Below are 26,693 nucleotides of genomic sequence, written 5' to 3'. Positions count from 1 at the left end.
TTAAGGCAATGCAAATATTCTGCTCATCATGCAAATGTCCCCCAGTTGTGTCATGTAGATGACAATTCGTGCCTGATTCAACCTTTACCACTATGATGGCTACAAAATGCTGTGGGTTGTGGCTGAGAATTTGAGTCTTGAGTAGAAATTGGAGAAATATGCTGGACCGTCAGATTCCACCCGGGTACGACCGCCATGCCAATCCAAGCTTCGGAACTACAATTCCCAGCATCCTCTCCGCCCCTGCTTCCGTATTAGACGCAGCCAATGAAGTCCCGCGAGAGTTGGAAGGCGGCAGTGAAGCGGAAGCCATTACTCTGTGGAGTCGATTTCCCCAAGACACATGGGCCAAGGAGGGGTCCGCGGCGAATTGTTTCGGCCTGTTGGGGACCTCTCGCGTCCCCGCGCCAGACTGGACCTGCCGTATGAACTTCTCTTCGCATCGGCGGCAGCTTCCGTCACCTCCGCTCCCCCGATCCTACTCCCAGTCGTGTAAGCCCTGCTTTCCTTAACCTTTTTCTCCCTCAGTTCCTGGGGTCACGGGAGGCCTATCTGGCGGTGAGGACTAAGAGGGTACGAGGGTCGGGGGCTAAGGAGCTCGGCAGCCAGACGAGGGGTGCGTTTAGATCTCGCAATCAGCGATATGAAACGCTGGGGACGCGAAAGATGAAATTGGACCACTGCAGCTAGTGATGAGACAGGCATTGGTCACCTGATCCTGAAAAGCCCTGAGTCTCTGTGGTGGGGGCGGAAAAGCCCGGCTAAAGTGAGTTCAAGAGTTTGGGGGCAGTTCAGAAGATTGGGGGGCGTCAGGATTTGGACATCGCGAGGAGAAATCACCTTCCTTCTGCGCTGTAGTCGATTTTATCTCCTGAATGTCAGCACACAGGTGTTCTTTTTAGCACTTACCTTGAGTACCTTTTGTATTTTTAAGTCCTTCCGGTTGCACTTTTTTATTTATTTTAATTTTAGTGGACTCTCTTGCAAATAGCCTATTCGTAGATTTACTATTCAGTTCAACATTTTGTTAATTAACTTGAGAGTTAGTCCAGTTATACTTATCGTGATTATTAATTTTCTCCATTGAATATTACCGTCTTATTTTGTGGTGTGTCCTTTTCTGTGCAAATATTTTAACACTAGAAAATAGGACATACATGCAAAAAAAGTATGATCACACACACACACACTTACACACACTTAAAAGGCCAACAGTAAAGCGAATCTACAAACCAGGCCAAGAAAGAGATTATTAAATCTCAGAAAGCTGTGTGCTTCTTCTAAACTGCATCCTCCTCTCCCACCAATACTTTCTCCGTGGATTTGACTGCTTATACATCTTTTCCAGAAGATATATTTCCTAATTTTGGTAATTATTTGTGAATGAACTCAGCCGCTTCAGTATTTTTGGAAACAATGTTTTTCCATATTGATGCAAGCACACCTTTGTAATTTAGAGATTTCTAAATATCTTGTGGATGAAGTACTTACACCTAGCCATTCTTTCTCAGGAGTGTCATGGCTTAAATTCTAGTCAGTTCACCAAATTCCCATATACTGGGCCTTTGTTTTCAAGTTGTGGTGAATCTATATTTGAACTTTGATAATATTGTCATTTTTATGCCATTGAGCTGCAGTTAATTGATTTACATCATTAATTTACATGCCTTTCAATAAAGTTGTTTTTTTTTTCTTTCTGTTTGAGACGGAGTCTCACCCTTGTAGCCCAGACTGGAGTGCAATGACAATCTCGGCTCACTGCAACCTCTGTCTCCCTGGTTCAAGCGGTTCTCCTGCCTCAGCCTCCCGAGTAGCTGGGATTACAGGCGCCCGCCACCACGCCCAGCTAATTTTTGTATTTTTAGTAGAGATGGGGTTTCAACCTGTTGGTCAGGATGGTCTCGATCTCCTAATCTCAGGTGATCCACCCACCTCGGCCTCCCAAAGTGCTGTATTACAGGAGAGAGCCACCACGTCCGGCTCAGTAAAGTTTTATAAGTACCTGCAAAAAGGATTTAGGTTGTTTTTGTTATTTATTCTTAAGAACTTTGTTTTTTGGTGCTCAGAAAATAACTTTTGTGTAGTTTGTTGGATGTTCTTCGTAGACAAGGAAACTGTACAATTCAAAACGAAAATATAAATACTTATACAGAAGATAAATTGTCTTTTTTTGTTGTTTGTTTTGTTTTGTTTTTTGTTGTTTTTTTTTTTTTTTTTTTTTGGCTGAACTGGCTGGGGACTTCCATTATCATTGACTGGAGTCTGGATGGCACACTCTAGGCAGGCCTGGTTTTTTTCTGATCTAAAAGGGAATTGTCATTTGTGTCTGCGAAGGCTTTTCTTTGGAAGAGTTTTTATTAGGCAAAGGAAGCTCCCTTCTTTTCCTACTTGAGTTTTTCTTGTGAATTGCTGCAGGCTTTTAACATTTTTTTTTTTTTTTTTTTTTGCCATTATGTATCTGTTTTTTGATGTTTATTGATACATTTTCTACCTGTTTGATACAAAATCTGTATTGATACTTTTGTATCTGTTTATTGATACATTTCGAGTACCTTGAATGATGGCACTCAGTCCTGCTATGTCATGAATGAATGAGTGAATAATATAATTTTGTTTTTTTTCCTATAGTGTGGCAAATTAAACCAATTGATTTTCTCTTGTGACATTGAATTTGTATTGGTAAATAATTTGGAAAGGACATGTTACTATTTGTTACTTTTGGCTTCGGTTTGCTAATACTTTGGTGTTTTTGGATCTATGCTTGAGTGAAATTTTCCTTTTCTGTTTCAGATTTATGCCAGCCTCATAAAATGGGATGAGAAGTGTTCTGTTTTCTAAACTCTGGAATGTTTTGCATAAGGATAGAATCATTTGTTACTTAGAACGGGAGTAGTACCTGGAAAAACCATTTGGGTCTGGAGTTTTCTTGGTGGAAAGTTTTAAAGCTATTGTTTCTGTTCTTTTAAGGGTTGCGGGGCATTCAGGTTTTTTGTGTTGTTATGATGAGTAAAATTTCTTTAGGAATTTATTTATTCCATCTGAGGTTTAAATTGTATAGTCAAAGTTGTTCATAACATACTCATATTTTTACTGCTTGCTACATTTGTAATGTTATCCACTTTTTTATTTGTAATAATTATATGTTGGTCTTTACAAAAATAAATTCCGTCAGAATGTTGTCAGTTTCCTTCTTAAAGAACTTCTGGCTTGATTGAACCACTTTATGATATATATGTTTTCTATTTTATAACTTTCTGATTGTTATCGTTTTCTTCCTTTTTGGGATGTTTCTTTCCAGTTTCTTATGTTGAATGCCTGTCACATCCCAAAGAATTGCAGTATCATACTTTATTGTATTTTAATTCTAAATATGAAATATGGCTTCTTTGGCCTGCGGATTTAGAATTTTTTCTTTTACTTTCATTTCTGTGACTTTTTTTCTGGTTATCTTTTGGTCATTGTTGGCCATCTGCATTGCTCTGTGGTCAAGCATTTTCTGAGACAAACATGGCCCCATGAGTGGTTGGATTTTATAGTTAGGAAATGCTGTTTCATCATGTTCAATCTTCATGTACTTATTGAATTGCCTGCTTGAACTGGATTTGTGAGAGCTCTGGTGGTGGCTTCATCCATTTCTCCTTAGAGTTCTGTCCCCCTTTTTCTTTTTTAATTTTCGTGTTTTCATTTTTTTTGAGGCTGTGTTTTGTACACACACACACACACACACACACACACCTCTTTCTGGATTTATAACTTTTTATTATGTAATACTTCATTTTTCTCTATGAGCCCTTTTGCCTTAATCTATTCTGTCTGATACTAACATTCAAACCAGCATTTTTTTTTAACTTGCCTTATATATCCATTTATTTCCATTCTTATTATGTTCTGTTCTTTTTTTTTTTTTTTTTTTTTTGAGGTGGAGTTTTGCTCTTGTTGCCCAGGCTGGAGTGCAATGGCATGATCTCAGCTCATTGCAACCTCCACCTCCTGGGTTCAAGTGATTCTCCTGTCTCAGCCTCCCAAGTAGCTGGAATTACAGGCACATGGCACCACGCCCAGCTGATCTTTGTATTTTCAGTAGAGATGGGGTTTCATCACATTGGTCAGGCTGGTCTCAAACTCCTGACCTCAGGTGATCCACCTGCCTTGGCCTCCCAAAGCACTGGGATTACAGGTGTGAGCCACCGCACCCGGCTCTTATTGTATTCTTATATTTTAGATGTCTCTTGTACATAGCATATAATTGGATTAATCTATTCTGTGAATATTAGTATTTTAGTTAAAGCATTTATTCCATTAACATCTTCTGTATTTTACATTTGTCTTCTATTTTTTTTTTCTCTAGCTTCTTTTGTGTATTTTTGTCATTCTCCTTTTTTATTTTCTGTACATTTTGGATTTACTCTGTTGTTTCAGTGGTTGTTCTAAACAGTTGTTACCCATGCTTGTTCATTAAATCTAGATTTGCATATATGTTACTCTCCTGATTTACATGGTTTTCTTATGCATTTTCTTTCTTTTTTTATTGATATATCATAGTTGCACATATCGAGTTCTTTCTTTAAACCTCGGAAGAAATTATTATTGCTATTGCATACCATCATTTCTTGTTACATTATACTCACACTTTTGTCACTTTGAGCACTTCACTTGGTTCTTGCACGTTTCGGTGTGGTTCTTGCACGTTTCGGTGTAATTCTTCCACTCTTTGCTTTCATTCTTTAATTCCTTCTTTCTCCCTGACATATGTCTTTATGATTCTCTTTTCTGCGGGTTGCAAGCCCACAGGAACTTTGTTCCTTAGGAACTTGGTTTTTTGGTGCTCAGAAAACACCTCTTTTCCTCTTTCTCCGTGTTTTTCCTTCTTTCTCAGTGGACATTTTTGGTGGTAATAGAATTTTATATTTTATTTCAGAACTATGAAGATGTTCCATAATCTTCTGGCTTCCACTGTTAATGATGAGAAGTCAGCTGTCAGTCTAATGTTTCTTTTTCTTCCCCCCCGGCCCACAAGACAGAGTCTCGCTCTTATTGCCCAGGCTGGAGTGCAATGGCGTGATCTTGTCTCACTGCAACCTCTGCCTCTTGGGTTCCAGCAATGCTTCTGCCTCAGCCTACCGAAGTCGCTGGTATTACAGGCGCACGCCACCACACTCAGCTAATTTTTGTATTTTTAGTAGACAGGGTTTCACCATGTTGGCCAAGCATTGTTTCTTGCGGGGGTAGTCTCCTTACCGGCAGCATCAGCATCACCTGGGAACTTGTTAGAAATACATACTCATAGGCCGGGCGCGGTGGCTCACGCCTGTAATCCCAGCACTTTGGGAGGCCGAGGCAGGCGGATCATGAGGTCAGATCGAGACCATCCTGGCTAACACGGTGAAACCCTGTCTCTACTAAAAATACAAAAAATCAGCCGGGCATGGTGGCGGGTGCCTGTAGTCCCAGTTACTCAGGAGGCTGAGGCAGAAGAATGGCGTGAACCCAGGAGGTGGAGGTTGCAGTAAGCCGAGATCACGCCACTGCACTCCAGCCTGGGTGACAGAGCAAGACTCCGTCTCAAAAAAAAAAAAATACATACATACTCATTGACCCTACACCCCAGATCTTCTAAATCAGAAACCTGGGGATGGGGCCTAGAAGTGTGAGTTTTTTGTTTTGTTTTGTTTTGAGATAGGGTCTTGCTACATTGCCCAGGCTGGTCTTGAACTTCTGCGTGCAAGTGATCCACCTGCCTTGGCCTCCCAGCGTGCTGGGATTACAGGTGTGAGCCACCATGCCCAGGCTTGCTTTGTATCTTAATAGAGAGATATTTACAGTGTTTTAAGAAGACCTCTAGGTGACTCTGATGTAACTTAAAGTTTGAGAATTATTGCTTAAAAGGTAACTTGCCTTTTTTTCCTCTGGCTGCTGTTAAGATATTCTTTTTACCATTATCTGGTTCATTGTGCCTAAGATTTTATCTCTCTTCAATCTGTTTATATTTTCCTTCCAAAATGAAAACTCTACAGCCACTATATTTTTCAGTAATTGCCTAGGCTCCTTCCCTGTCTCTTATCTGTAACTCCAGTTAGAAATGGTTCAATTCTTTATCTTCTGCCCCCGCATGGTTCTTAGCTGTATTTGTGTTCCTCAACTCTTTTTCTGTGCTTCCCTTGCATTTATTGCTACAACTAGCTTTTAAACTTCAGCTTTCGTAAAAATTTCATTTAGAGTTTGCTAAAGTACTAATACATCAGCCCACCCCCAAAGAGACTTACTTAATTGAACTGAGATATGATCTGGGTGTCAGAGTTACTTAAAGTGCTCCAGGGGACGCTTATGCAGCAGCCAATATTTAAGAAACAAATTATTATTATTATTATTATTATTATTGTCTGTGTGTAAACTAAAAGCTATTTACTTAGGGCTTTTGTTGTAGGTTTCCATTTTGCTTTTATTTTAGCAATTGTAATTGCCCTTTAGAAATCATAAATTTTTAATTTTCTGAATGTTAATTTCTTGCCAGCACATGAATTTGAAACATATCATCTGTCTGTACTTTGTGTTACATTTGAAATAGTTATGCGTGGAAGGTTTAATTGGAGCTCCTAGGTTGCTTGTTGGAAACAGAATTCCTACCCTGCTCCCCACCCCCTTGCAACATCTCATCTAGCTGGTTGAAAGGAGGGTATGTTGATTTACTACTGTAATGCATTTCTGGACCAAGAAAATGGCATATGATGTTCTCATAACCTTTGTTGCCTTCTCTCTCTCTATATATATATATACACACACACTCTATATATATTTTATATATACACAATATATATTATATATATACACAATATATGTTATATATACATACAATATATAATATATATACTATATATATTACATATATATAATGTATATATGTAAAATATATATATGTATTTTAAGACAGAGTCTCATTTCTGTCACCCAGGCTGGAAATGCAGTGGCATGATCTTGGCTCACTGCAACCTCCATCTGTAAGGTTCAAGTGATCCTCCCACCTCAGCTTCCCAAGTAACTGGGACTACAGGCGTGTACCACCAGGCCCAGCTAATTTTTTTGTATTTTTAGTAGAAACGGAGTTTCACCATGTTGGCCAGGCCGGTCTTGAACTCCTGACTTCAAATGATCTGCCCGCCTCAGCCTCCCAAAGTGCTGAGATTACAGGAATGAGCCACCGCTCTGGGCCTATATTTACGTGAATAGCAGTGGTAGAAATAGTTCTAGCAAGGGCAGAAATATCAGTCAGTAAAAGTAACAAAAGAATTATTCTCTCTACAATATTTACATCTGCAAATTCTGAATATCCTAGGATACTGGGATTAAGTCGAATATGGGGATAAAATCAAATATTGGGAGAATTATGGTCACGAGAGAGCTCATAATGGAACAGTTTTGGGCAACGTTTGTTTTGGACCACAAACTTGATGGAGGAGGCAGATCTTCTAAAACGGAGGAGCAGGGCTGGAGCAAAGTGAGGTTTGTGAGTGCAGAGATAGGGAGCCACTCGCTCTGAGCCAACGTGGTGTTTGTCTTACACTGGAAATACCTCCTTAAATACCACACTCTTGTCTAGCAGCCTTGGTTGCCTCATCCCAGTCCTGGCTCTGCTGAGAAAAACAGATGCCAATGAGAATAGAGTAAGATGTGTAGAAATAGAAAAATAGAACTGCTTTCACCATGCTGTAAAGAAAATCAAAGGAGAAATTAAGCAACCCCAACAGCTCTGAAAAATTAACCTGTCGGTTCTAACTTATCCATGGTGACAGCATTCTGATGCTCGTGGTTTTGTTTCATTTATCATGTAGAAACGGGGCACAACGTCTCTGAGTTCATAGATCCTACAGCTGTTCTAGACTCCCTGCTCCACATCCTGCTGGGGTTGCCTAGATGCTGAAATCTTCCTGCTTCCTTTGTATTCAGGGCCACCAGTTCTTTGAGACTCTGATACAGTTTGGATGTGTATCCCCACCCAAGTCTCGTATGGAAATGTAATTCCCAGTGTTAGAGGTGGGGCTTGGTGGGAGGCGATTGGATTATGGGGGTGGATTTCTCATGAATGGTTTAGCACCATCCCCCTTGGTACTGTACTCATGATAGTGAATGAGTTCTGCTGAGATCCAGTCATTTAAAAGTGTGTGGCACCTTCCCGCCCCTGCCCCTTGCTCTCTTGCTCCTGCTTCACCATGTGCCTTTCCTGCTTCCCTTTTGCCTTCTATGATTGGAAGCTTCCTGAGACCTCCCCAGAAGCAGATACCACTATGCTTCCTGTAGAGCCTGTAGAACTGTGAGCCAATTAAACCTCTTTTCCTATAAATTACCCAGTCTCAAGTATTTCTTTATCGCAGTGCAAGAATGGACTAATACACCATCACCCAGCACTGACAACCTCTGAAAGTGATAGAATCACTCAGGTGAGAAATTGGCCAGAAGCTCCACTCTGAGCTCTGGTTTGCATCATTGCAAAATATCAACAAGGTTCCACAGGCTTTTAATTGATGTGGGTGCACTCTCTAAGCTCCAGCCCTCTGGGCACCTTGTCTCTTCTGGAGGATGGTGGTGAATGTTGGCCCCAGGGTGTTGGGCAAAGCCATAGGACTGTGTCCTAGTATCTGGGTTACTGTTTAATTTCACAGGACCTTCTGAGGAGATCCCAGACCCCCTACATTCCATAGGCCCCTCCTTTATGGTCCTCCCAAGGTGGCATCCCCTGGGTGGCTGTCTCAGTATGAAGGCAAATGTAGATCAGCTTGCTCATCATCCATTCATTCTTTCATTCCCTACTTATTGTCTTATTTATATCAGGCACTGGAATGGTGAACAAAATAGCAGCAAAGTAAAAAGTCCCTACTTACCTGGAATGCATTTTTTAGTTGGGCACACAGGAAATCAAAACAAATAAACTACGTAGTGTGCATGGAGGAGACAGCAGAGGGATAATAATGCTTACCCAGTGTTCTGTGTGCTGTCCTACATTTCCCAGGATCCTTGGAGCTGGCAGGGGCATGTGACTAGTTCTGGCCAGTGGGCTGCGAGTGCTTCAGGGTCAAAATATAGACGACAGAATGCATAGTTGTCCAGCTTCCTGCTCATCATCTGTGACCAAGATGGCTAAGGGTGTCAGTTGGTTCAGAGACAAGTGGCATCCTTGAGCAGCAGGAAAACTTTTGACACCAGCCTGGGTTGAACAAGTGACATGAGCAAGGCATAAACTTTCCATTGTATTGAGTCTTTGAGATTTGGGCTTGTCTGTTTTTGCAGTAAAAAATAGAGCCTAATCTTACACAGAATATTACTTGGAGATTAGTGCTTTGGGGAAAAGGAAAAGGAGTGGAGAGTTGGGATTGAAAGAAGCAGGGATTTGCATTTTAAAAAGTGGCCAAGGCGCCATAGTGGGCGGATCATTTGAGGTCAGGAGTTCAGGACCAGCCTGGCCAACATGGTGAAACCCTGTCTCTACTAAAAGTACAAAAATTAGCCGGACACAGTGGAGCACACCTGTAGTCCCAGCTACTTGGGAGGCTAAGGTGGGAGAATCACTTGAACCCAGGAGGTGCAGGTTGCAGTGAGCTGAGATCGCACCACTGCCCTCCAGCCTGGGCAACAGAGCGAGACTCCATCTCTTAAAAAAGAAAAGAGTGGTCAGTGAATGCCAGATCAGGACAGGGAAAGTTGAATAAAGATCTGAAGGATGGGAGGGGGCCCGGCACACTGAGAATGTGCGGGAAACGTTTCAAGCAGTGAAGCAGCAGGTGCAAAGACCCTGAGGTGGGAGCCTGGCTGGCGGGGGAATGGCTGTGCACTGATGCACAGCAGTGAGGCTTGCGTGGCTTGGGTGAGGGTCCGGTGGCAGAGGGAGTTGTGAGTGAGGCGGGCAGGGATCTGGGCCCTTGGTCTGAGTGAGATGGGACACCGTCAGAGGATCTTGAACAGAGGAGCGATGTGATCTACATTTTACCCATAAAGTTACGGCTGTCATGGAAGCTAAGGGAAGTCAGGGACAGCAGCCAGGAGACCAGTTAGGAAGTGGCTGGAATGTTCTAGAAGAGAAGCAATGCCTTATGCCAAGGCAGTAGCAGTGTAGGTGGTGAGAAGCAACCAGATTTTTGGATTAAGTTTTAAAGATAAAGCTGGCAGGATTTGCTGGCAATGCAGATGTGGACTACAGAAAAGAAAGAGGAGAGTTGAAGGTGATGACGAGCAAGGCTTTTGACTTGAGCCCCTGGGAGGCTGGAGCTGCCATCAATGTGGGGAGGCTGGCGACAGCACAGTTGTAGGTGTTTAGTGTGGGGTCCTGTTGACTGTTGCAGTAGGGATACTAAGTAGCCACCTGGCTGCCACTCACTCTGAGTCATTCTGGGTGTGGCAGGTGTCAGGGAGCAGAGAGTGGCACCCACTGTAAATGAACAATTCTGTTAAGTAATTGTGAAATCATCAGTGGTCATTTTATTGTAATGATGATGGCATTTTAGAGTGAATGTTTCTTTACTGAGCCTATAGAGTTCCATACATAGCCCTATATTGAAGTCTTCAGTTTCCAGTTGAGAAAACTGAGTTGTTTTGTTTTGTTTTGTTTTGAGACAGAGTCTCTCTGTCACCCAGGCTGGAGTGCAATGACGAGATCTCAGTTCACTGCAGCCTCTGCCTCCCGGGTTCAAGCGATTCTCCTGCCTCAGCCTCCCGAGTAGCTGGGATTACAGGCACCCACCACCATGCCCAGCTAAGTTTTGTATTTTTAATAGAGACGGGGTTTTGCCATGCTGGACAGGCTGGCCTCGAATTCCTGACCTCAGGTGATTCGCCCACCTCAGCCTCCCAAAGTGCTGGGATTACAGGCATGAGCCACTGCGCCCGGCCGAGAAAACTGAGTTTTGATGAACCCACTCTTGGAGGGGAAGGGGCAGAACTGTGGGCTTGCATCAAAGGGGAGTCACCTGAGGCCTCAGGGACAAGCGGACCTTCACAGAAGCGCAATCAGAACCTGGGTGTCAGCACCCCCAAAGGTTGGGGGGTATTTCACAATATGGACCCGTGGGAGATCGGGGAGAAGGGGCCCAGGGGAACCCTGACCTTTAGGGGCTAGGTAGAGGAGGGATCTCAAGCCAGAGTCTTCAAAAGAGCAACCGGAGATGTGAGGACAGCCTGGGACCCACAGCTGCAAGAGCAGTGGCATCCCAGGAAGAGGGAGATAGATTCATAGTGAGCAAGGTCGTGTGTCAGGAGGTCAGGCAGAGGAAGGGTCAAGATGTGCTGTCAAGGGTTCCCACGTAGGGGACTGTATAGGTGACATAGGTCATTTTGAGAGGCAACAAGATGTGGCTCTGCAGTCGCATCTGCCAGGTTCACAACTTCCACCTATGACCTTAACCAAGTGACTCGGTCCCTTGGTGCCTTATTCTCTGGGTACTTGAGAATAATTCTGGGAGGTTGCGAGGATTAAATAGGAGTGGCCCTGGAAAGACTCAGGAGAATGTCTCGTACCTTGTACGCCGTAAACACTACACATGTTGTCATCTGTAGAATTGGCATTAATGTTGGTGGGGAGAGGTGGAATGGGACCTGCAGAAGCTTGTTAGTTGAGCATGAATGAATGAATGGGAGGTGAGGATGGAGGTACTGCACCTCAGTGACTGAGCCTCTGTCACCCTCTCTACCCCTCCTCAGCAGTGATTCAATGTTGGAACCTAAAGGCACAATGACCGGGAAAGGGCTTTGTAAAAAGAAAGAAAGCGTCATGCATCTTCCAGTTGGCCCAAGCTCAAATTTGGTGTTGAATAATGAATCCCCAAAGCAGAGTTTATACATTAAAACACGCTTCATATATTATTGTTTTGAAATGTTTCTGAGTATCTAAAACAATTCCAATAGCAGAAGTATTCATTGATGTCGAGAAAGATTGTTATAACCCTGGTAATGTTTCAAAGTAGAGATATTGATTATTGACCTGAGTCAGATGTTAAAGTAGCAGCATCACGGTGCTTACCTCAGTGCAGTTATGCGAGTCGCAGCGGAAACCGCACAGAGGAGACAAGTCCATACAAAGCAAATTAAAACCCCTCCCGAGGTGTGGGCCACCATACCTCGCCAATTTATTGTGGTTTTGATGTTATATCCTTAACGACTGATGCTGTTAATCGTCTTTTCATGTGTTTACAGTTCATTTGTATATATTTGAAGAAACGTCTGTTCTGTTCCAGTCCCCTGCACACTTTTTTATTGGATTATCTTTGTTGTTGAGTTTATAATGGTACTAAATCCCTATCACATACACGATTTCCAAATATTTTCTACCATTCTGTGTCTCATTCCCTTTCTTGATAATGTCCTTCACGTTAATTCTAAATGTTTGGTAGGGTTTGCCAGTGAAGCCACTTGGTCCTGGACTTTTTTTTTTTTTTTTTTTCTCTGAGAGCAGTCTTGTTCTTGTCCCCCAGGCTGGAGTACAATGGTGTGATCTCGGCACACCGCAACCTCCACCTCCCAGGTTCAAGTGATTCTTCTGCCTCAGCCTCCTGAGTAGCTGGGATTACAGGCGCCTGGCACCACGCCCAGCTAATTTTTGCATTTTTAGTAGAGACGGGGTTTCACCATGTTGGCCCAGCTGGTCTCGAACTCCTGACCTCAGGTGATCTGCCCATCTCGGCCTCCCAAAGTGCCGGGATTACAGGTGTGAGCCACCACGCCTGGTGGTCCTGGACTTTTTATTTAATGGCTTTTGATGACTGACTCAGTCTCTTGTTATAGGTCTCTCAATTTTCTTTTTCTTCTAGAGCTTGTTTGGGTATGTTTCAAGGAATTTGATACATCTAGAGCAGTGGTCCCCAAGCCCTGGGCCACAGATGGGTACCGGTCCCTGGCCTTTTAAGAACCAGGCCCTGCAGCAGGAGGTGAACGGAGGGCAAGTGAGTGAAGCTTCATCTGTATTTACAGCAGCTCCCCATCGCTCACATTACCACCTGAACTCCACCTCCTGTCAGATCGGCAGCAGCATTAGATTCTCATAGGAGTGCAAACCCTATTGTGCACTGCACATGTGAGGGATCTAGATTGCACACTGCTTATGAAAATCTGATGCCTGATGATCTGTCAGTGTCTCCCATCACCTCCAGATGGGACCATCTAGTTTCAGGAAAACACACTCAGGGCTTTCACTGATTCTACATTGTGGTGAGTTGTATAATTATTTTACCATATATGACAATGTAATAATAACAGAAATAAAGTGCACACTGCTAGTGTAGATAATCTAATGTGTTGGTACATAATTGTTCATGGCATTCTCTTACAGCCCTTTCAATTTCTGTAAGGTTGGTAGTAATGTCCCACTTCCACTGATGATCTTAGTTACTTGCATCTTTTTTTGTTAGTAATTCTAGCTGTAGTTTTGTCACTTTTGTTGATCTTTTTGAAAGAACCAACTTTTGTTTTCATTAATTCTCCTTCTGTTCTCTATTTCATTTATCTCTGCTTTAATCTTTATGTCTTTACTTTTGCTTTCCCTAGTTTTAGTGTATCAAGGTAGTTTTTTTATGTGTGTTTTTTGTTGTTGTTGGTTTTTTGTTTGTTTGTTTTTGTTTTGTTTTTTTTTGAGACGGAGTCTCGCTTTGTTGCCCAGGCTAGAGTGCAATGGTGTGATCTCGGCTCACCTCAACCTCCACCTCCCTGTTTCAAGTGATTCTCCTGCCCTAGCCTCCCAAGTAGCTGGGATTACAGTCATGTGCCACCATGCCCAACTAATTTTTTGCATTTTTAGTAGAGACGGGGTTTCTCTATGTTGGTCAGACTGGTCTCGAACTCTTGACCTCAGGTGATCCACCCACCTCGGCCTCCCAAAGTGCTGGGATTACAGGCAGGAGCCACTGCACCTGACTGGAACTGGTTATCGTATGAGATGTCTTACTGGTGGCTTTTCCTAGGCAAAGGGAATACGATGTCGAGTTCCTGCTGGAACTTAAGTGTTAGAGATGGGGATTCAAGTTAAATGAGCGGGTGTGATTACCTGGGCAAAGCATGAGGCATGCAGAGGAATGGTGGCTCTTGAGTGGAATCAGCCTTTAGTGGTGAAAGAGGACCTCTGGTCAGATGATCCAGAGTAGCAGGGAAAGAACCAGGAGACAGTTGTAGAGGAGCCAAGAATAGAGAATTATTCTCAAAGAAAATAGACACCAAATTTTGGTGAGAATCTAAGACTGAAGTGCATTTACTGGATTCACTGACACAGGAGTAAATTGTATTTTCTGTGAGGATGGGGATGATGGTAGTGGATGCTGGGTGTACTGAATTGGGAGATGGTGAATATAAACTGCTCCTAAGTTTTTGCTTGGAAGGGGGCACTAAGGGGAGACAGGGCAGGCCTTGGTTTCAAGATGGGATAGACTTGAGCACATGGCCATGCATGGGAAATTGTCTAGCAGTAGAGAAATGAGGCTGAAAGTAAAGGAGAGCCAGGTAGTGTGAGGGTCCAGAGAAGGGGATGGGCCTGGAGCAGATTTGAAAGAATTGCCTCAAGAAGGGAGGGCAGACATCTGTTTGTCTGTCATAGAAGGAAAGGAGGAGGTCATAGATCAGTTGTGAGAAGAATATTTAAATAACTAGAAGCAAGAAGGTAAGAAAGCCTCATTTTTTTTTCTTTTTTTTAAGCAGCATTTAATATATGTTCAAGAAAATGCACTGGTCTGTCTTAGGTGATCAGTTTGGATTTTTGACAATTGTGTACACTGTATATCTGAAAATAAATAACATTTTATCACCCTAGAAAGTTCCCTTTGCTTCTTTCAGTCTATCCCTGTCTTGTGATCCTCCAATGAAGCAATCTTGTTTTTGTTTTGTTTTTTTCAATCCTATCAACTTAAATACGTTTTGCCATCATGGACATCATATTATTGCAATCAGAGCATTTCTTGTGTGTTCAGCTTCTTTGGGCCAGCATCGTAGGGATTTCTCCATGTTGTGTGTCTGCATAGTTTCTTTTTATTGCTGAGTAGTATTCCATTCTGTAAACATATTGCAATTTGTATTTCCATTCTCTGGTTGATAGATGTTTAGATCGTTTACAGTGTTTGGCTGTTAGGAATCAGACTAACACAGACATTTTTGTATGAGTCTTTGTGGATATAAATTGTTTGAAATTTCTCTTATATAAATATCTAGGAGCAGAATTGGTGGGTCAGACAGATGGTGTGCTTGTTAAAAACTGCCAAAGTGGGCCGGGCACGGTGGCTACACCTGTAATCCCAGCACTTTGGGAGGCTGAGGCGGGTGGATCACAAGGTCAGGAGATCGAGACCATCCTGGCTAACACGGTGAAACCCCGTCTCTACTAAAAATACAAAAAAAATTAGTCAGGCGTGGTGGCAGGCACCTGTAGTCCCAGCTACTCGGGAAGCTGAGGCAGGAGAACGGTGTGAACCCGGCAGGCGGAGCTTGCAGTGAGCTGAGATCACACCACTGCACTCCAGCCTGGGCGACTGAGCAAGACTCCATCTCAGAAGAAGAAAAAAAAACTGCCAAATTGTTTTCCAAAGCAGTTGAACTATTTCACAGTCCCACCATCGGGATGTGAGAGTTGCCAGTGTGTCCCAAACTCAGCAGCATTTCGTATTGGTTGTCTTTTTTATTTTGGCCGCTCTAGTTTTAATGTGCATTTCTCTAATTACTGTGAGGTTCAGCACCCTTGGATGTGATTCTTACTGGTTTTGTGAAATGTCTGTTTATTAATTAAAGTCGTTTGCCCCTTTTGTTGGGTCAATGTTTTTTTTTTCTTGCTGTTTTGGAGGAGTTCTTTTTATTTTTTTTTTTTTTTTTTTTTTTTTTTGAGACAGGAGTCTCGCTCTGTCGCCCAGGCTGGAGTGCAGTGGCACGATCTCGGCTCACTGCAAGCTCCGCTTCTCGGGTTCACGCCATTCTCCTGCCTCAGCCTCCTGAGTAGCTGGGACTACAGGCACCCGCCACGGTGCCCGGCTAATTTTTTTTTTGTATTTTTAATAGAGACGGGGTTTCACTGTGGTCTCGATCTCCTGACCTTGTGATCCGCCCGCCTCGGCCTCCCAAAGTGCTGGGATTACAGGCGTGAGCCACTGCGCCCGGCAGGAGTTCTTTTTATTTTTTCCAATAAACCTTTTGTACTCCTGTGTAGGAGTTCTTTAATCTGAACATGAATTCTTTTTCAGGTGTATGCATTGCAGATATTTTTTCCCAATCCATGGTTCACTGTTCACTGTTCATTTTTCTTTTTTCTTTTTTTTTGTTTTTATTTTTTCTTTGTATTTTTTCTGTTTTTAGAGACAGAATCTCACTCTATTGCCCAGGCTGGAGTACATGATCATAGCTCACTGAAAATGTTCTGTATGAATTTATAAGTGCCTGATTCATCTCAAAAGATTTTTAAATTCAGATTCAGTGAGTGGAGGAGGTGGCCATTAGGGAGCAAGTTGGCAGAAGCATAGGTGGCCGCGAATCTCTGAAGCGAGAGAGTTGATGTGAGAAGAAGGTTGCATGGGAGACTTTGCCCAGAGAGCAGATTTCCAAACCATTGCCTGTGAGGTGAGGCTGACTCTAGTGATGATGCCGTCCAGGCCGTGGCCCAAGGATGTATATATTGGTGTGGAATGTGGGTGCAAAGGGCATTGGAGTTTGGAACTCATGGTTGGCCCTGGGTGGACCATCTTCATGGATAGAGCCGTCCTAAGTGATTGCAGGCCTTGAAAGTAAAGGAAGAGCAGAAGTCTAGGACCAGAGTGTTTAACGAGTGAGGGGGTTTCACAGAGCCGTGCTTGGTGGCAAATCACTTAGGAAGAGTAATTCTGAACCCACTTACAGCAGATCAGGGGCTGTCCCCCCACCACATTGCTGGGAGAGTTTACCCAAGTAAGATAAAAGTCCAGGATCAGGCAGCTCTTGCTGCTCAAAAGAGGAAATGCCAAAAAACAAAACTGGGAGTTTTCTTCGGTGAGCAGGAAAGACAGATAGCCTTTGACTACTCCCAGTGTTCTTTCATTTGCTACAGATGCCAGCTTGGAGAGTCACATGAGAGCAAGAGAGTAGCTTCCTGGTTGTCCCGGTGCCCTGCTCAGGCAAATTGACCGCCATTCTCTGAGGATGGCAGCTCTGTCCCCCACATTTGGTAAGTTCTTGGGTCAGTGCATGCCCTGAGAAAGTGGGTAAGAGGCCCCTGCCACTTGATGGGGTGCAAGATACGTGCACCATAGAGGGCTTCTGGGAGAGGATGGGCGAGTGGAAAAGGGGTGGGAACAGAGCCCCAGCAACCACCCCAGTGACTGTGTCTGCTGAGGGTCTTGGTGGGTCTGGGGGCGGGGGAGTGTCTGTGTCATTGATGTGTGATGAGGATGCAGGTAATGGGTAACCCTGCGTTATCCCATTTATTATTTTGATCAACTTCAGCAAGGTCACAACTAGCTCTCAGAGCTTGCCTATTTCTTCACTCCTGGGCTGGGACTGTGTCACTTCTTAGGAGTACGTAGCCCACCACCCTCTTTCTGTTTTTGGTGGAACAGGGCTGCTCTGACTTGTTATGAAACTGATGTGTGCAAGAGAGGTGGGGAGAGGAAGAGAGAGAGAGGATTGAGGATATAAACACTCAGAGTCAGTGTGGAGCAGTTTCCTGGTTTGCAAGTGTTGTATTATGAGGCAGGGTGGGCTCTGATTCTCATGAACCCTCTTTTCTCCTCCAGCCACGTCCACCCAGGACTCCACCTGTCTCCAGGAGTCAGAATTTCCTCTTTCTTCAAAAGACCGTTCCTGTCCCCAGAATTTGGACCTGTTTGCGTGCAGTGGTCTGGAGCCTCACACGCCCAGTGTTGGTTCTCAGGTGCACTAAGATCTCTGGGTCCCTAGAGCGGGAGAGGCACTTCCTAAAGCACCCCACCAGTGCATGCTGGAATTCTTTCAGAGCTTCGTCTCAGGCGATGGATGCCAGAACGGGGCCCAAGAGAGAGCCAAGGAATATTGGGGCTGTCTTGGTGTTGGGGAAGTGATTTATGTAGCACCTGTCTCCCTCATGCTTGCAAAATGCTCAGGCCCATGCTCAACCCCAGAGACGGGGGGAAATAAAGCGAAAAGCTCTCGGAGTGGGTTAGAAGCAGAGGGAGATGAGTCCCTTGTCAGGGTTGCATTTGAAGTGACGGGACAGGACAAGACGGCCTCATCAGGGAGAGAGGATGTCTGAGGACTGTCGCCTGGAGGAAATGTTGAGCCCCATAGCAGGCCATCTGGAAATCCTGTGTTGGGTCTCTTATGCCCGGTCTTCAGCCTCAGCCATCTTACCATGAACACCATTAGGCTGGTTCCTTGCTGACCCCAAGTTTGCGTGGCGTTTCAGGAATCGGTGACTTTCCAAGATGTCGCCGTGGACTTTACCGAGAAGGAGTGGCCCTTGCTGGATTCTTCTCAGAGAAAACTGTACAAAGATGTAATGCTGGAGAACTACAGCAACCTCACTTCACTGGGTAAGGCCAGTGCCATTTCTCCACTTATTCATCCATGAATTAGATGTTTTTGTTTGAGTATGTTCTGTGACCCAGGAACGATGCAGGGGTTCAGAACACAGCCGTGAACAAGCAGCCTCAGCACCCATGCTCATGGGGCCTCTCCTGGGTATTGAGGCCCGTCCATCGCAGGGACCTTGGGGGTTCTCGGTGCGTGTCTGAGCTTGGGCATGGGCTTCTGAGATACGAAATCCCCACTCTTTTAGAGGATCAATGTGTGGGTATTTGTGATCTTATTTCCTATTTCATTTTTTTTTTTTTAATTTATTTTTGGTGATGAAGGAGTCTCACTGTGTTGCCCAGACTGATCTTGAACTCCTGGCTACAGGCACGAGCCACCATGCCTAGCCTGCGGTTTTGTTTTCTATCAATCAAAAACTTTTACTGTATCCCTTAGAAATTCTGGCACCACCACTTTGCTGCTCCTAAGTCAGACTTGTCCACCCTCAGAACACTGAAGACCCAAGTGTTGAGCCCAGGCTAATGGAACTGGTTGTCCTCTGCACGGCCCTCCCTCAACCTGTGTCTTTCCCATGAGTGTAGGGTATCAGGTCGGCAAACCCAGCCTCATCTCACACTTGGAGCAGGAGGAGGAGCCGAGGACAGAGGAGAGGGGCACTCACCAGGGCGCTTGTGCAGGTGAGCGAGCCCCAGGCGAACAGCGGTGCTGTGACTCTACCTCTATTCAGTGACTGGGGTGGAGGGAGGTAGGTTAGGGAGTGTCATCCAGGGAAACTGAGAGAGGTTCTTTCCCTCTTTTTGCCCATCCATTCTCTGACAAATCTTTTGGTCCACACACTCCTTCATCTTTGACTTTCACATTCCCATCATTGGGCTCTTTGTCCCATTCTTTCATATTTGATGTTCCTGATCATCCTCTTTCTGTCATTATCAACATCTATCAGAATTGCCTTAAATTTCTTTTTTTTTTTTTTTTTTTTTTTTTTTGAGACAGAGTCGCACTCTGTTGCCAGGCTGGAGTGCAGTGGCTCACTGCAACCTCTGCCTCCTAGGTTCAAGTGATTCTCGTGCCTCAGCCTCCAGAGTAGCTGGGACTACAGGCATGACGCCACCATGCCCAGCTAATTTTAGTATTATTAGTAGAGATGGGGTTTCACCACGTTGGCCAGGCTGGTCTCGAAAACCTGACCTCAGGTGATCCACCCGCCTCATCCTCCCAAAGTTCTGGGATTACAGGCATGAGCCATCGCGCCAGGCCTGAATTGACTTAAATTTCTACCCCCGGCATTGCCAAGTATCTTACATGACCAGATTTTTTAACAATTGCTTTTGCATCACTTTTCCTTACATAGCCCTAGGATCTGCCAAGAAATCCACGTGTCATTGTACCGTCATCCCACCATTTTCCTTTTCCAACAAATTAATACTTTTCCAATTTGTTTCAGATTGGGAGACTCCATCTAAAACCAAGTGGTCACTTCTTATGGAAGATATTTTTGGGAAGGAAACGCCCAGTGGTGTGACAATGGTAAGATTTCCTTGGGATCATTCTGGATCTTCCTTCCACATCTGAGGAGACTGGGGCAGCCTAGGTTAGAAAAGCAGTTCAAACACCAGGGCAAACAGCTTTCCTCCGAGGAAACTGTGTTTTGGAGACATTGGGCATTACCAAGTTGGGGACAACCCTAAACCTAACAGACTACTTCACCTAAAGTGCCTCTGAACAAAGATTTTTATAGCTATGTCTCAGATATTGAGTGTTGGGGCTCAATGCAGTTTTTGTTTTATTTTATATTTATGTTGTACACTTACATATCAATTCAGTTTTGGTGGTGTTTATTTATTTTTGGGGGGGCAGAAAGAGTCTCGCTCTTGTTGCCCAGGCTGGAGTACAGTGGCACCATCTTGGCTCACTGCAACCTCTGCCCCCCAGGCTCAAGCCATCCTCCCACCTCAGCCTCCTGAGCAGCTGGGACTATAGGTGTGTGCCACCACACTTGGCTAATTTTTCTATCTTTCGCAGAGATAGGATTTCACCATGTTGCCCAGGCTGGTCTTGAACTCCTGGCCTCAAGCGATCTACCTGCGTTGGTCTCCCAAAGTGCTGGGATTATAGACTTGAGCCACCACACCCAGCCTTAATTCAGTGTGTTTTTCTTGTTTGTTTGTTTTTTGAGACAGAGTCTTGCTCTTGTCACCCAGGCTGGAGTGCAATGGCACCATCTCAGCTCACTGCAATCTCTACCTTTCAGGCTCAAGTGATTCTCCTGTGCCACCCTCCCCAGTAGCTGGGATTACAGGTGCGCACCACCATGCCTGGCTAATTTTTGTATTTTTAGTAGAGATGGGGTTTCACCATGTTACCCAGGCTGGTCTTGAACTCCTGACCCCAGGTGGTCCACCTGCCTTAGCCTCCCAAAGTGCTGGGATGCCAGGCTGGAGCCACCGCACCCAGGGTCAATTCAATCTTAAACAGTGAAGAAATGCCATACGCCAAAAGCTTTGAAAAAGTAACATACGTGGGCCGGGCGCGGTGGCTTACGCCTGTAATCCCAGCACTTTGGGAGGCTGAGGCGGGTGGATCACGAGGTCAGGAGAGTGAGACCATCCTGGCTAACACAGTGAAACCCCGTCTCCACTAACAATACAAAAAATTAGCTGGGCGCGGTGGTGGGCCCCTGTAGTCCCAGATACTCAGGAGGCAGGAGAATGGTGTGAACCCGGGAGGCGGAGCTGCAGTGAGCCAAGATTGCACCACTGCACTCCAGCCTGGGCGACAGAGCGAGACTCCGTCTCAAAACAAACAAACAAACAAAAAAACAGAACAAAAAGTAACATACGTGGCGCCTTGTGGCCTGGCATTCACCTGTTGTCTTTGATGGAGCTCAAACGGGGTAGGGACAACATGTCCGCCCGGCAGATGGTGACAGCTCTAGTCATAGTAATGCGCTTCTATCTGTTCACAGCAGTGTATGTGGGGATGACGCTTAGGGTTGCAATGAATATGAGAATTGCCTTAACACTCATGTCTTAACCAACAGGAAAGAGCCGGTCTTGCAGAGAAGTCCACCGAATACGCTCACTTGTTGGAAGTCTTCGGCATGGGCTCCCATCTCACTCAGCCAATGGGAAGGCACGCTGGCAAGAGGCCCTATCACCGCCGGGACTACGGGGTAGCGTTCAAGGGCAGGCCGCACCTCACTCAGCACGTGAGCATGTACGACGGGAGAAAAATGCACGAATGTCATCAGTGCCAAAAAGCCTTCACCACGAGCGCGTCCCTCACACGGCACAGGAGAATCCACACGGGGGAGAAGCCTTACGAGTGCAGCGACTGCGGGAAAGCCTTCAACGACCCTTCCGCCCTTAGGAGCCACGCAAGAACTCACCTCAAAGAGAAGCCCTTTGACTGCAGTCAGTGTGGAAATGCATTCCGGACCCTCTCGGCCCTGAAAATCCACATGAGAGTCCACACTGGCGAGAGGCCTTACAAGTGTGATCAGTGCGGGAAGGCGTACGGCCGGAGCTGCCACCTCATTGCACACAAGAGAACCCACACCGGAGAGAGGCCCTACGAGTGTCACGACTGTGGGAAGGCTTTCCAGCATCCCTCCCACCTCAAAGAGCACGTGCGGAATCACACGGGGGAGAAGCCCTACGCGTGCACGCAGTGCGGCAAAGCCTTCCGCTGGAAGTCGAACTTTAATTTGCACAAGAAGAACCACATGGTGGAGAAGACCTACGAATGTAAAGAATGCGGGAAATCCTTTGGCGACCTCGTGTCCCGGAGGAAACACATGAGAACTCACATCGTCAAGAAACCCGTGGAATGTCGGCAGTGCGGGAAGACCTTCCGAAACCAGTCCATCCTTAAGACTCACATGAACTCTCACACTGGAGAGAAACCATACGGGTGCGATCTCTGCGGGAAAGCCTTCAGCGCGAGTTCCAACCTCACCGCACACAGGAAGATACACACGCAGGAGAGACGCTACGAATGCGCCGCCTGCGGCAAAGTCTTCGGTGACTATTTATCCCGGCGGAGGCACATGAGCATTCACCTGGTAAAGAAACGCGTTGAGTGTAGGCAGTGTGGCAAGGCCTTCAGGAACCAGTCAACGCTGAAGACGCACATGCGAAGCCACACGGGGGAGAAACCGTACGAATGCGATCACTGTGGGAAGGCCTTCAGCATAGGCTCCAACCTGAACGTGCACAGGAGGATCCACACTGGGGAGAAGCCCTACGAATGCCTTGTCTGCGGGAAAGCCTTCAGCGACCACTCATCCCTCAGGAGCCACGTGAAGACTCACCGGGGAGAGAAGCTCTTTGTGTCGTCTGTGTGGAAAAGGCTCCAGTGAGCGCGCCTGCTTGAAAGACACAGGATGACTCAGACCGGAAACAGACCTCGTGGGTGCAAGAGGAAGCCTCTGTGAGCTCGCACCTTACTGGGCGCAAAAGAATCCACGGAACCTGGGAGAAGTCCAATTCCTGTAAAAACTGTGGGAAGACGAGGCGTTCTCATCCCATAAGAGGTTTGTGAGAACTCACGCTGGGGGTGAAAATGTACGTCTGTAGCAAGGAGAAGCCTTCAGGGTACATTCGGCTCTTAACAAACACGGGAGGACTTAATGGCAGCTTGGCATGTAATGTCAAAATCCCAGCTTGGCATTTAATGTCAAAATGACTTCAGACCACTTCTAGCCTTCTGGGTCTGTGAGTAATAATAAGCACACTAGGGAGCATCTCTGTAAATGCAGTGGCTGGGGAACCCCTTCTAGTCTCACTGGAGTCCTCATGACAGAAATCAGACTGAAGAGAGAAATCAGTCAAGTAAGGAACGTGGGAAGGTCATGAACGGGCCGCAAACCACGGCCAGCTGCCTGTCTCCGTATGGTTTGCCAGCTAACAATAGTGGTTCCACCTTTAAGGAGGAAGAATGTGTGATAGAGAACATTTGTGACCAGTGAAGTCTGAAATACTTCCTGTCATCTGCCCCTTTCCAGAAAAACCTGGCCGACCCTTGGTCTACAGCATGGGTTCTCAGCCGGGCGGCGATTTGGCTGTCCAGGCGTCATTTGGCAATGTCTAGAGACATTTTTGGTGGTTAGAACTGGGGGAAGATACTCCTGACTTGTAGTAAGAAGACATAAGGATGCTGCTAAGTCCCCTCCAGTGCACAGGAGCCCCCCACAACGAAGAATTCGTGCCCCCGAACGTCACCGTTGCTGAGGTTGAAAATAATCATGCAGTCATTCCTCAATTACTGCCTGCAGCAACCCCTCTGTTTTTATGAATCTTGTGAGCACTTACGCTAGGAGAAATTCTTTTGCAAAACTTTTAAAATACAATTAGCGCTGATAATTCCTATGTGGAAATGATTCCAGCCATGGTCCCCTCACTTGTGCATGTGAACATTCTCACTGGGAGAGAAGCCCCAGCGAGATTTTCCGGTGAATACGGGATTGCACTTACTCTTTCATCATGGAAACAGAGCCCCAAGAGAAGCCCCAGTGAGATTTTCTGATGAATACGGAATTGCGCCTACTCTCTCATCATGAAAACGGAGTCCCGCTCATAAATTTTTCGTCTTTATTTTTAAGGTTACACTCCTCTAAATAACCCTTAAGCCTCATCAAGAAAGGTTTGTATATAGTATTTTTACTATAGCTTCATCCTTGATAACGTCCTAATTTCCTTTTGGACAACGCCCTTGACTAATGGCATATTTAGATCTGTGTGACATTGGTCTACTTCTCAGTACCCGTTTGTTACTGGTACCTGATGCACACGGATTGCGACCAGAGCACGATGCCTCCGTGAAGTGGTGGCATGTTTGCAGCCTGCTGTCCAGCCAAGAGTGACAGATACATCTAGTGGCTTCCCTGGTATCCACTCTTATCTTTTTCCATTATCAAGAGAATCCAGGTTCTGTCAGATTAGTAAAGTGTGCTAATCTAAATTTTAAAAAATCTCTTACAGGTTTTCTTGCAGCTAGTACCATCCATGTCCCACAGCCCTGGCCACTGACAGATCAGCAGATGTCCCCACGTGGGCTTCTGAGAAAGCTCTTGAACAGGGGTCATTCTTAAACCTGAATTCCTCCCCGTATGTTTTGTTCTTTGCTTTACCCCCTACTTTTCACCTTGCAAAGAGATCCAGTACCTAGTATTGGAAGATCCCCCTTACGACCGCGCGGATGAAAGCCACAGTCTAAGGAAGTGACTGCAGAAAGCTCACAGTGACCCTGGCCTTCCCCGTGGCTTCTTTGAGTGTCTGCACCAGCCCTGGACTTCCAGACTTCTCTCACATCAGAAAAAATAAAACTGATTATTGGTTTAAGCTGCTATGGCTATTTCATTGTTTTTCTTTTAAATTTATTTATTTTGAGATGAGGGTCTCCCTGTGTTGCCTTCAAGTGATTCTCCCGCCTCAGCCTCTGAGTAGCTGGGACTACAGGCGCCGCCACCACACCCAGCTAGTTTTTGTATTTTTAGTAGAGACAGGGTTTCACCATGTTGGCCAGGATGGTCTCAATCTCTTGACCTCGTGATCCTCCCACCTCGGCCTCCCAAAGTGCTGGGATTACAGGCGTGAGCCACCACACCCGGCCCATTGGTGAGTTGTATAACTACTACCTAAACATGTGGGTAGAATATGTATATTTTTAATTGTGGGATATCGGTTTTTTCATCCGGTTACACCGATCTTTCACATTGTATTTCAACTCTTTGTTTATATTTTCTTGACTTAGAGATATATTAGTTTTCACAAAAGCTCAAGGTGACAGGTACTGTCAGCATCTCTGTTTTGCATATGGGGAATCTGAGGCAAGAAAGTTGAGGTGTACTTGTCTGAGGTCAGCCTGTTAGCTGGTGGCAGTGTTTGCCTCTGACCCCTGTTGTCTGCCTCCGGAGCTTATACCTCCTTTATGCCCGGTGCAGGCACGGTTTTGTGGTCTCCAGGGTCTATAGCAGTGATTGCAGATTTTTGCCCTGGTGGTGCTTACTTTCTATTTGGGGTGGGGCACCTGATAAACCAGTAAATATATTGTGTATCAGATGGTGGTAAATGCAGTGGAAACAACTATGGTGATGAGAGGCAGCATGTGGGTTGAAGGAAGCTATCGGGTGGGTAGGGAAAGCCTGGGATTGAAGCAGAGATGTCAAGGAACTGGAAGCACGCGCCCTTAATCTGGGGAAGAGCACCCTTGGCAGCTCAAAGGCCACAAAAAGGAATTGTGCTTGGGGCAGCCATGCAGCAGCAGAGGGGCAGGTGTGGTGGAGTGAGGCAAGTTCGGGCATCGTGGATGATGAGGTCAGAGCTGTATCAGAGACTCGGTTCACAGGTGGGTCTGGCTAGTTAACTAGATCTTGAACAGAAGAGTGACAACTATCCAATTTCTTTCTTTTTTTTTTTTTTTTTTTTTGAGACAAAGTCTTGCTCTGTCGCCCAGGCTGGAGTGCAGTGGCCGGATCTCAGCTCACTGCAAGCTCCGCCTCCTGGGTTTACGCCATTCTCCTGCCTCAGCCTCCCGAGTAGCTGGGACTACAGGTGCCCGCCACCTCGCCTGGCTAGTTTTTTGTACTTTTTAGTAGAGACGGGGTTTCATCGGGTTAGCCAGGATGGTCTTGATCTCCTGACCTCGTGATCCGCCCGCCTCGGCCTCCCAAAGTGCTGGGATTACAGGCTTGAGCCACTGCGCCCGGCCTTTTTTTTTTTTTTTTGAGATAAAGTCTCGCTCTGTCGCCCAGGCTGGAGTGCAGTGGCCGGATCTCAGCTCACTGCAAGCTCCGCCTCCTGGGTTTACGCCATTCTCCTGCCTCAGCCTCCCGAGTAGCTGGGACTACAGGTGCCCGCCACCTCGCCTGGCTAGTTTTTTGTACTTTTTAGTAGAGACGGGGTTTCACCGGGTTAGCCAGGATGGTCTCGATCTCCTGACCTCGTGATCCGCCCGTCTCAGCCTCCCGAAGTGCTGGGATTACAGGCTTGAGCCACCACGCCCGGCCAACTATCCAATTTCAATTTTCAGAAGGATCACAGTGGCTTCTGGATGGAGAGGCTAAAGAGGGAGGAGATATGAACAGAAGCCAGTTGGAAGGCCATTGCAGAATTCAAGTGAAATGTAATGGCAGCCAGGTTAAGTAGGAGGAGGAGTGGTGTGGGAGAGAGTCACACTGATGAATATAATCGTAGTTTCATTTTCACTTC

At 45.6% G+C, this 26,693-nt stretch overlaps 1 protein-coding gene across 3 annotated transcripts; it reads left to right on the top strand.

The window, feature by feature from the left end:
• Window positions 1-282: 282 nt before the first annotated feature.
• Window positions 283-24,829, top strand: ZNF317 (zinc finger protein 317). 3 transcript variants are annotated; one of them, XR_007721583.1, is made up of 8 exons: window positions 283-492; window positions 17,024-17,140; window positions 17,709-17,845; window positions 18,356-18,482; window positions 19,065-19,160; window positions 19,928-20,010; window positions 21,524-24,370; window positions 24,465-24,829. XR_007721583.1 is itself a non-coding variant. In XM_050770337.1 (7 exons), exons 2-7 carry the CDS (start codon window positions 17,116-17,118, stop codon window positions 22,841-22,843), a joined length of 1,788 nt encoding a protein of 595 aa, XP_050626294.1. In that variant the 5' UTR covers window positions 283-492; window positions 17,024-17,115; the 3' UTR covers window positions 22,844-24,829. The 3 variants fall into 3 exon arrangements, 2 of the variants coding, with proteins under 2 accessions (XP_050626294.1, XP_050626295.1); XM_050770337.1 differs by having other exon boundaries at window positions 21,524-24,829; XM_050770338.1 differs by lacking the exon at window positions 19,065-19,160 and having other exon boundaries at window positions 21,524-24,829.
• The last annotated feature ends 1,864 nt before the right edge of the window (window positions 24,830-26,693 follow it).

This window comes from Macaca thibetana, chromosome 19 (genome assembly GCF_024542745.1).
Source record: "Macaca thibetana thibetana isolate TM-01 chromosome 19, ASM2454274v1, whole genome shotgun sequence".
NCBI classification, from domain to species: domain Eukaryota; kingdom Metazoa; phylum Chordata; class Mammalia; order Primates; family Cercopithecidae; genus Macaca; species Macaca thibetana.
The sequence above is the reverse complement of the archived record's forward strand: the minus strand, read 5'-3'. Positions and strand labels throughout refer to the sequence as shown.

Coding starts and splice junctions, on each gene's coding strand:
- ZNF317 (XM_050770337.1), top strand. CDS start 17,116: ATGGCAGCTCTGTCCCCCACATTTG. Junction 17,141..17,708: donor AGCTCTGTCCCCCACATTTG/GTAAGTTCTTGG, acceptor TTTCTCCTCCAG/CCACGTCCACCCAGGACTCC. Junction 20,011..21,523: donor CGCCCAGTGGTGTGACAATG/GTAAGATTTCCT, acceptor CTTAACCAACAG/GAAAGAGCCGGTCTTGCAGA.